Genomic DNA, 8,913 nt, shown 5'->3' with positions numbered 1-8,913 from the left:
AGAGACCCCCCGTTCCCCCCTTAAACCATCCACAGTCCCCAAAACCCCCCTTAAACCATCCAGAGATCCCAAAAACCCCCCTTAAACCATCCAGAGACCCCAAAACCCCCCGTTCCCCCCTTAAACCATCCAGAGACCCCCGAAACCCCCCCAGCCCCACCTTTGCGGTACAGGTAGAACACGGCCAAGGGGGAGGCGTAGTACGAGATGGACCAGAGCACCGAGGCCTGCGGGACCCCCGCGACCCCTGAGACCCCCGAGCGCCGGGGGGGCCCCGGGGGGGGAGCCCGCTCCGGACCGGGGGGAAATGGGGGCAGAGAGGGTCCCCAGTTCATGGGAAGGGGGTAATGGGGTCTGGGGGCCCCGGGAGGGAGTCCCCGATTCAGGGTGGGGGAAATGGGGGATGGGGGGGGGGTCTGCGGGTCCATTGGGGGGTCCCAGGGGGATGGGGACCCCCCCGGGCAGGGTGAAGGGCACGGACAGAGCCGGAGAAGTCGCGGGGGGTCTCACCAGCGCCAGGACACTGTCCGTGTGCTTCTCCAGCCCCCGCGGTTGATAATAGGAGTCCTGGGGGGGGCACGGGGGGGGTCAGCGCGGGGCTCGGCGGGTCCGCATCCCCGCGGCTGCCATGGCAACCACCCCGCCCGGGCCCCCCCGCCCCCCCGCGCCTCACCCAGGCCGGCTCCCCGCGCTCGCTGCCGGCTCCGTTCCTCCCTGCGGCCCCCCCGGGGCCCCCCCCGGCCGCGCCGGGAGCGCGGGGCCGATGGACGCGGTAGAGCCGCGGGCCCAGGACGCAGCTGAGCAGTTTCGCCATGATGGCGGCGCCGGAAGTGGCGGCGCTTCCGGGAAGCTGAACTTCCGGGGCGGGGCCAAGGGCAGGCCCCCCGCCTTTACTGATTGTAAAGCCCCGCCCACCGCGGCGTTGTCATGGGAACGGGGCGGGGGCAAGATGGCGGCGTTGTCATGGGAACGAGGCGGGGCAAGATGGTGGCGTTGCCGTGGGAACGAGGCGGGGCAAGATGGCGGCGTTGCCATGGGAACGGGCGGGGCCCGCGCGAAAGGCGCGAAGAGGCCTCGAAGTGCTCCAAAATCGGCTGAAATTGCCCCAAAATACAGCGAAAGGGGCGGGAATGGGGCAAAGAGATCCCAAAAGCAGCTGGAGTTGACCGAAAACAGCCGAAAGTGACACCAAAACCGACCTGGAGCGCATCAAATCCACCCAAAATTATGCAAAACTGGTCTAGAAACACCCAAAACTTGCCTAAAATAGCTCAAAGTGCCCCAGAATACACCAAACCACATGAACACCTTCAAAAACTACTTAAAACTGTTCACAATCCCTCCCAAGTGCCCCAAAACCACCCAAAGTGCCCCAAGATGCTCTAAATCAGTCCAAGACGACCCAAAACCACCCCCAAGCATCCTCAAAAGGCCTAAAGTGTCCCCAAATAGCTCAAGTTGACCCCAAATTCCCCCGTATCACACCCAAAATCCCCCAAACCAACTTGAATCACGCCCAAACCAGCCCAAAAAGCGCCGAAATTGCCCGAATTCCACCAACCCAGCTCAAATTACCCCAAACCAGCCCCAAAATCGCTCAAACACCCCCGAAACCAGCCCCAAACCCCCCCAACCCAGCCCGAATCGCACCCAACCAGCCTGGAGACCCCCACATTCCCCCCGAAATGAGCCAAAACGCCGGGTTTCAGCCCAAATCTCTTTATGGGGGGGTTACAGGGGGGGTTGCAGGGCTGGGGGGGGGCTCTGGGGGGGGTTTTGGGGGTCCCGGGGGGGTTTTTGGGGGGTCCCTCAGCGGATGGTCTTGACGGGGCTCTTGAAGTTGCTGGCGGCCTGGAGCTGCAGCTGGTAGGCCATGGGGGTGGATCTTGAACCCGTAGAGCCTGCGGGGAAAAACCAGGAATTTTGGGAAAAAAACAGGAATTGGGGGAAAAAACGGGCATTTTGGGGAAAAACGGGAATTTTGGGGACATCATGGGGGGACAGAGTGACACCAGAAGGTTCCAGAGCGAACAAAGTGACCTCAGCAAGCACCAAAGGAATGGGGTCAAAGCACCGTTTTTTGGGGAGTTTTGGGTTTTTTTGGAAGGAGTTGGGTTCTCTTTTGGAGTTTTTGGCTTGGGGTTTGTTTGGGGGAGGTTGGCTTTATGTGCATGTTTTTGGGGGGGTTTTATTTTTTTTTGAGTTTTTTGAGGGAGTTTTTTTTTTTTTTTTACATTTTTGGAGTCATTTCTGCCGTTGTTTCTTGGGGGAAATTTGAAGATTTTTTTTACATTTTAGGGTCATTTTTGATGTCATTTTTTGGGGAGAGATAGGAATTATTTCTTTAAGCTTTGGACTTGTTTTTGCCACATTTTTTAGCAGAAAGCGTGAAGTTGGTTTTGTTAAATCCAGGGGCAATTTCAAAGGGATTTTTTTTAACTTTTGGTGGCGAAATTTGGGGTTGTTTTTGTCACTTTTAGGCTCATTTTTGCAAGATTTTTTGGGGCTTTTTTTTAAGTTTCAGGGTCAATTTGCAGGAACTTTTTATTCATTTTAGAGGGGGAGGATTGGGCTCATTTCCTAAGATTTAACCTCATTTTTGCAGCTTTTCATTCACGTTTCTCCGGGTCGTTTTTTCGACTTCCGGGGTCGTTTTCGCCGCGTTTCTTCGGGGCTGTTTTCTGATTTCTGGGGCCGTTTTCACGGGGGCTTTTTTTGGGGGGGGTTTGGGGTTTTTGCTGCGGGGAAACTCTGACCTGGGCACGAACTGGTTGGCGGGGCGCTTGGGGCGGTACTCGGGGTGCACCATGAAGAGCATGTGGGGGAAGCCGTGCCGAAATAGGCGCCGTCGGTGTGGTGGTGCCGCGAGGACTTGGGCGTGTAAACGTCCATGCACTTGGGGCAGTACAGCTTGACCATGGCCTCGCCGGGGATGTCCGACAGTCCTGGAGGCCACCCCAGACCCCTCCTCAAACGGATGGACCCGAACGAGTCTCCCCCCCAAACGACCCGAAATAAATCCCGAACAAACCCCATAAAAACAGCCCCAAATAACCTAGCCCCAAATCACCCCCCAAAATAACTCAGCTAGGGGTTTTCCCCGTTTTCCCCAAACCCCACCAATTTTCCCCCCAACCCCCCCCAGTTTTCCCCTAAAATCCCACCGATTTCCCCCCAAAACTCCACCAATTTTCCCCCCAAAATCCCCCCAGTCTTTCCCCCAAACCCCACCAACTTTCCCCCAAACCCCCCAGTTTTCCCCCTAAAATCCCAGCAGTTCTTCCCCAAAAATCCCACCAATTTTCCCCCAAAACCACCCATTTTCCCCCCCCAAAATCCCCCCTGTGACCACCCCCAAAGCCCCCCAGTACCGATGGGCAGCACGGGCTGGTTCTCACAGCCCACCCACGGGCAGGACCCCCCCCCAGTTCCCCCCCCAGTGCCCCCAGTACCGATGGGCAGCATGGGCTGGTTCTCACAGTACACCCGCGGGCAGTACCCGAAGTCTCCCTGCTGGTACTTCTCCAGCTGTGGGGGGCACAGGGGGTGTCAGGGGGGGCCCGGGGGGTCCCGGGGGGCTCGGGGGGGGTCCCGGGGGGGGGTCGGGGCCGCACCATCTGCGCGATGCCGCGGTTGGGTGAGGATGTACCGGGCGTGGATCAGCCGTAGAGCATCTCGCCGCCTGCTCGATCAGGTCGCTCTGGTTGGGGTTGTCCTCCAGCTCCTCGTCTAGGGGGGTGGGGGGAGGCCGCAGGGGGTCAGCGCGATGTTGGGGACCCCCCCTCGAGCCCCCCGAAGGCGCTCAGGGCCGTACCTGGCTCCAGGTCCAGGATCATGTCCAGAGCCTGCCGGTAATGGGGCACCTGCTCGTTGAGCCCGTCAGGTTGAACTTGTCCTGGATGTAATCCTCGTCCACCTGTGGGGAGGATCGGGGGTTTGGGGGGCTCGGGGGTTTGGGGGGGGGGGGCGGTCAGGGTTTGGGGGGAGGGCGTCAGGGTTTGGGTGTTTGCGGGATCCCGGTTTGAGGGTCCAGGGCTTTTGGGCTCTCAGGGCGCTCAGGGTGTCAGGAGGAGGATCGGGGGTTGGGGCGGGCCCAGGGCCGGGGGGTGTCCGGGGGTCTCCCGGGGGTCCCTCGCCCACCTCGCAGAAGAACTCGTTGCCGCGGAGGCCGCAGAACCACGAGATCCACGACACCTCCTCGGAGCTGCTCATGGTCCCGGGGTTCTGGGGAGGAACGGGGGCAATGAACCCCCCCTCCGGATCCCCCCAAACCCCCCAGGGCCCCTCAAACCGCCCCGACCCCCGCCCGGACCCTCAGAGCCCCCGATCGCCGGGGGCCCGAGCGCGAGCCCGCGGTCGCTCCCATCCCACCCGCCCGGGCCGGAGGGACCCCGAGCCCCGCCGCGGGACTCCCAAATCCCCCCGGAGCCCCCCAAACCCCCCGGGCCCCCCCCGCGGCCTCCCGGGCCCCCTCACCCGCCGCTTTAGGGGCGCTCCGGGCACGATCCGCGCACGCGCAGCCGCCGCTTCCGCCCCAAGCCCCGCCTCCTCCCCGGAACCGACCAATCGGTGCCGGCCGCCTGGTACTTCCGCCCCAAACCCCACCCCCGGGTCGGGACTGACCAATCAGCGCCGGGTATCGCGGTAGCTTCCGCCCCGAACTCTCGTCCCGCGCCTGTACCAACCAATCACAGCCCGCTGGTGAGTCACGTGATTCCTCCGCCCCACTCGCAGCTTCCGGTGGCGGCTGCGGGGTCGGTCCGGGACCCCTCGGGGCCCCCAACACCCCCCGGGCCCCCCCGGGCCCCCCCGGGCCCCTCGATGTCGCTGATCGCGTTCCGCCGGGGCCGGGACCAGGCCGGCCGCTGGAAGGACGGGCGGCTGCAGGAGGAGCCGCCCCCGCCGCCCCCCGAGCCCCTCCCCGGGCGCTCCCGACCCCGGGGCCGACGCGCGGAGCTTCTACGAGAGCCTGATCGCCGAGGGGGAGGCGCGGAGCCCCCCTCAGAGCCCCCGCAAGCGCCCCCGGGACCTTTCGGGAGAGGGGAAGGAGCCGCCCAGGTCGGTGCGACCCCCCGCCAACCCCTCCCCCCCCCCCCCCCCCCCCCCAATTACCGAGTAATTAATTACTGCCGTTAACGAGAGCCTCCTTCCCGCAGCCCCTCGGACCCCCCCCACTTCTGCCGCAGCTGCGGAGCCTCGTTTCGCGACCCCCCCGCGCGGCACCGCCGCTCCACCGCGCACCTGCTGGGACTGGAGGGGCCGCCCGCGCCCCGGCCCCGCTGCACATCCCCCCCTCCAACCCGGGCTACCGCCTGCTGCTGCGGGGGGGGGTGGGCGGGGGGCGGCCTGGGCCGGGGGGGGCCGCGGGCGGCGGCTGCCGGTGCCCACCGAGCTCAAGCGGGACCGGGGTGGGCTGGGCTGGGGGCCGGGGTCGCGGCCCCGCGTCACCCACTTCGGGCCGGGGACGCGGCGGCCGTGGCGGGGCCCCCCCCCGCGGGCGGGGGGCGAGGGGGGCAAAGCGGGGCGCGGGGGGGGGTCCCGGTTCCGCTCCGAGGCGGCGGCGCGGGCCTGGGAGATCCGACTGAGGGAGTACATGGAGCGCTGGGACCCTCCGGAGCTCCCGCCCCGAGCGAGCCGGGACCCCCCCCTGAGCCCCCCCAACCCTCCCCGAGCCCCCTTGAGCCCCCTTCACCCCCCCCCCACCGGCCCCGCCAGCCGCCTCCCAGAGACCCCCGTGGAGGAATTTGGGGTGGAAAGCCGCGTTTCCGGCCCCACGGTGAGTCTGGGGGGGTTCGGGAGGGGCTCGGGGCCCCCGCTGGGGCTGCGGACCCCCGAAAACTGGGAGGGGGTCCCTCCCCCAGTGTCCCTCAAGGCTGACGTGGTCCTCCGCTCCGCCAGGGGGCGGCACAACGGCCTGGAGCTGCTTCCGCCCTGACTCGACTCCACTTCCGGCGCCCGTGAGGCGACTTCCGCCCGGCCCCTCGTGGGAACCCCCCGGGACCCCCCACATCCTCTCCGGGATCCCCTAAAACCCTTCCGGGAACACCGAGCAGCTCCTGCAGGAGGGGGAGGGGTTTTGGTGAGACTCTCGGCCTCGCCCCCCACCCCGGAACCTCCCCCCACCTCCCCTGGGGCTCCCCCCCCTCACTGGGGAGGGGTCCCAGCCACGTTCCCCCCCCCCAGATGTGGCAGAGCCGGAACTCCTCAGCGCCTGGGCCGAGCACCGAGAGCCGCTGGAACCCCAAAGAAGGCTGAGGGAACCCCGAAAACGGCCGAAAATCCCCCCAGGACTCCCACAGCTCTGAAGGAACCCTCGAAATGGGTCTGGGGGCTCTGAAGAAAGCTTAAACTGCATCGAGGGAACTCTGAGGAGGACAAAAGACCCCCAAAACTGGGATTTTGGGGGCTCGAAAGGGTCCCTCCAAACACGGACTTGAGGGGCAGTAAAAAGGGGCTCAGGACCCCCCCAGACTGAGATCTGTGGGGACAGACCCCCCCCCCGGGGCTGGGGGCAATAAACGGGGCAGGGCAGGTGCCCCCCCCTCCCGCCAGCGAGATTTGGGGGCACTGAAGTTTTCCTGGCAGGGATTTGGGGGCGGAAGCGCCAGATTTGGGCCTCACCCCCCCAAAGTTTCGGGGTGGCCGTGACACTTTCGGCCCCCCCCCCTGCAGATTTTCCGGATCCCCCACAGTGGTTTTGGGGTCCCCCGTGGGCGGTTTTGGGGCCCCCCCCCCCCCCCCCGCTGATTTTGGGGCCCCACCAGGGCGGTTTGGGTGGTTCCGCTTTTGGGGGGAGCCCCCGCCCCCCCTTCACCACATCCTTTCCCCCCCCACCCCCGCCGGGTTTTCCCAATAAGGAGGTCACGGGGGAGGGGGGGTAATTAATAGCCTGGCACGCTAATGAGGCAGCAGTTCATTAATTAAGAGAGGGAAAATCATGGGCGGGGGGGGATGGACAGGAGCGGGGTCTTGAGAGAGGAAGGGAGCAGGGGCAGCCCCCACCCCCCAAACCCTGCCCCCCTCCCCCGTGGAGCAGCCGGGGCCCCGCCGGGGGTTTTTCCTGTCCGGGGGACGTCTCGGGGGGTCGGTGACGCCCCGTGCGGGGGCCGGGGTGGCCATAAAGGCTCCGGGGGGGCTGGGCCAGCTCAGAACCGCCATGGCCGGGCCCCCCCCGCGGCCCCCCCAGCGCTGCCGTGTCCCCAGCGCCGGCGTCGCCGCGCTCGCCCACGTCCTGCTGCTGCTGCTGCTGCTGCTGCTGCCGCCGGCTCCTGGGGCTGCCACCCGCCTGCCCACCCCGGTACGGACCCCCTCGTGTCCCTCTGTGTCCCTCTGTGTTGCTCTGTGTCCCCTCTGCGTCCCCTCTGCGTCCCCCGTGTCCCTCTGTCCCTTCTCTGTCCCTCTGTATCCCCCCTTGTCCTCCGCCCATCCCTCTGTGTCCCCCCCTGTCCCCCCCATGCCCAGCCCCTCCTCTGACCCCTCTCTGTCCCCCCAGGACCCCCTGGAGACGCTGACCCCGGCTGTGCCAGGTGAGTGACACCCCCGGGACCCCCCCCATGTCCCCTCTGTCTGTCCCCCCCCCACCATTCCCTGCCCCCCCAGCTGCCACGCCCTCCCCTTTTTGGGGCCACCACTCCTCCGAGGGGGTCCCTCCTCGTGTCCCCCCATGTCCCAACCCCCCCTTTGTCCCCAGGGGCCCTCCCGGAGCTGCCGCGGGTGACGAGGGGGGACAAACCGGCTGCTCACGTCGTGGGTGAGTGGGGGACGCCGGCGGGAGGGTGGGGTGGAGTTTCAGGGGGGCTTTGAGGGGTTTGGGAGGGACAGAGGGGCCTTTAAGGGAGTGTGGGGACACGAGGGGTGTGGGACGGGGAGGGGACAGCACACCCTGGGGTCTTCGGGGGTTTTTTGGGGTCCTGACTCCCTTTTCGCCTCCAGTCTCGACGTGGCCGTCCTCATGGGGGTCCTGGTGTGGGAGGGGACTTTTTTGGGGCTTTTCTGGGTTTTTTTGGGGTCCTGACCCCCTTTTTGCCCCCAGCCTCACGTGGCCATCCTCGCGGGGATCCCTGGTGTGGGAGGGGACGTTTTTTGGGGTGTTTTTGGGATCCTGACTCCCTTTTCCCCTCCAGCCTCCATGTGGCCGTCCTCATGGAGGTCCCTGGTGCGGGAGGGGACTTTTTTGGGGCTTTTTTGGGGTTTTTGGGATTCTGACTCCCTTTTCCCCCCCAGCCTCAATGTGGCCGTCCTCATGGAGATCCCTGGTGTGGGAGGGGACGTTTTTTGGGTTTTTTTTGGGTTTTTTTCGGGTCCTGACTCCCTTTTCCCCCCCAGCCCTCGACGTGGCCGTCCTCGCGGGTTCCCTGGTGTGGGAGGCGAGCGTGGCCCCCGCGCTGGTGCGGAACGGGGTCCGGCTGCGGGGGAACCGGCTCGTGGTGCCCCGGGACGGGCTCTACTTCGTGTACGCCGCCGCCGCCTTCCAGGGCTCGCGCTGCCCGGCCGGGGCGCGGCGCCGGCCGCTCCGCCTGGCCGTTGTCCCGGCTGTCCCCCGAGTACCCGCGGACGTGCCCCTGCTGCGCGCCGCCCGCTCCGTGTGCCGCGGGGGCAGCCCCGGCGGGCTCTGGGTGGAGTCCCTGTACCAGGGCGCCGTGTTCCAGCTGCGCCGCGGGGACCAGCTGGCCGCCACCACCTCGGCCGGACGCTTCCTGGACCTGCACGGTGCCGGGCAGGCCTACTTCGGGGTGCTGGGCGTGGATTAGGGGGGGATTGGGGGGGTGGGGGGACGGGGCTGGGACCGTTTGGGGTCAGAGCGGTGTCACGGGGGTGGGTGGAACCGGGGTTGGTCAGGGCTGGACGGAGCTGGGAGCGGTCAGGGGCAGGAGGAGCCATCGGGGATGGGATGGGTGGGGATTGATGGATGGG

At 66.2% G+C, this 8,913-nt stretch overlaps 5 protein-coding genes across 5 annotated transcripts in view; 3 read left to right on the top strand and 2 right to left on the bottom strand.

The window, feature by feature from the left end:
* Positions 1 to 85, top strand: part of VARS1 (valyl-tRNA synthetase 1) — a 2,498-nt gene extending 2,413 nt beyond the window's left edge. Inside the window, exon 8 of the mRNA XM_048293017.1 lies at positions 36 to 85. Coding sequence (XP_048148974.1) covers positions 36 to 85 — 50 coding nt within the window. The remainder of the gene's footprint in view (positions 1 to 35) is intronic.
* Positions 82 to 856, bottom strand: ABHD16A (abhydrolase domain containing 16A, phospholipase). Its single transcript, XM_048293016.1, has 4 exons — positions 674 to 856; positions 511 to 567; positions 161 to 227; positions 82 to 119 (listed from the first exon to the last, which is right to left on the bottom strand). Exons 1-4 carry the CDS (start codon positions 812 to 814, stop codon positions 82 to 84), a joined length of 303 nt encoding a protein of 100 aa, XP_048148973.1. The 5' UTR covers positions 815 to 856.
* Positions 857 to 1,743: 887 nt separating this feature from the next.
* Positions 1,744 to 4,558, bottom strand: CSNK2B (casein kinase 2 beta). The gene is given in 12 exon segments (XM_048293032.1): positions 1,744 to 1,878; positions 1,880 to 1,901; positions 2,757 to 2,832; positions 2,835 to 2,945; positions 3,453 to 3,528; positions 3,615 to 3,635; positions 3,637 to 3,673; positions 3,675 to 3,729; positions 3,815 to 3,874; positions 3,877 to 3,916; positions 4,141 to 4,224; positions 4,477 to 4,558. Coding segments are annotated over 11 exon segments (639 nt in total). The 5' UTR covers positions 4,213 to 4,224; positions 4,477 to 4,558; the 3' UTR covers positions 1,744 to 1,809.
* A 276-nt stretch (positions 4,559 to 4,834) lies between these two features.
* On the top strand, positions 4,835 to 5,935 carry GPANK1 (G-patch domain and ankyrin repeats 1; the record flags this gene model as incomplete). The annotated part of the gene is given in 4 exon segments (XM_048293014.1): positions 4,835 to 5,058; positions 5,157 to 5,272; positions 5,275 to 5,355; positions 5,358 to 5,935. Coding segments are annotated over 4 exon segments (999 nt in total), but the record flags the coding sequence as incomplete, so codon positions are not given.
* Positions 5,681 to 8,750, top strand: LOC125320632 (lymphotoxin-alpha-like). The gene is made up of 6 exons (XM_048293030.1): positions 5,681 to 5,776; positions 5,899 to 6,079; positions 6,184 to 7,297; positions 7,493 to 7,526; positions 7,691 to 7,750; positions 8,327 to 8,750. Exons 3-6 carry the CDS (start codon positions 6,952 to 6,954, stop codon positions 8,748 to 8,750), a joined length of 864 nt encoding a protein of 287 aa, XP_048148987.1. The 5' UTR covers positions 5,681 to 5,776; positions 5,899 to 6,079; positions 6,184 to 6,951.
* The last annotated feature ends 163 nt before the right edge of the window (positions 8,751 to 8,913 follow it).

This window comes from Corvus hawaiiensis, assembly GCF_020740725.1.
Source record: "Corvus hawaiiensis isolate bCorHaw1 chromosome 31 unlocalized genomic scaffold, bCorHaw1.pri.cur SUPER_31b, whole genome shotgun sequence".
Taxonomy (NCBI): domain Eukaryota; kingdom Metazoa; phylum Chordata; class Aves; order Passeriformes; family Corvidae; genus Corvus; species Corvus hawaiiensis.
This window is presented reverse-complemented; position numbering and strand designations above follow the sequence as displayed.

Excerpts from the sequence above, each read along its gene's own strand:
- LOC125320632 (XM_048293030.1), top strand. The coding sequence starts at position 6,952 with ATGGACAGGAGCGGGGTCTTGAGAGAGGAAGGGAGCAGGGGCAGCCCC. Across the intron at positions 7,527-7,690 it reads GCTGACCCCGGCTGTGCCAG|GGGCCCTCCCGGAGCTGCCG; the intron begins GTGAGTGACACC and ends CTTTGTCCCCAG. Across the intron at positions 7,751-8,326 it reads ACCGGCTGCTCACGTCGTGG|CCTCGACGTGGCCGTCCTCG; the intron begins GTGAGTGGGGGA and ends TTCCCCCCCAGC.
- ABHD16A (XM_048293016.1), bottom strand. The coding sequence starts at position 814 with ATGGCGAAACTGCTCAGCTGCGTCCTGGGCCCGCGGCTCTACCGCGTC. Across the intron at positions 568-673 it reads AGCGCGGGGAGCCGGCCTGG|GACTCCTATTATCAACCGCG; the intron begins GTGAGGCGCGGG and ends TGCCCCCCCCAG. Across the intron at positions 120-160 it reads GTTCTACCTGTACCGCAAAG|GGGGGAACGGGGGGTTTTGG; the intron begins GTGGGGCTGGGG and ends GGATGGTTTAAG.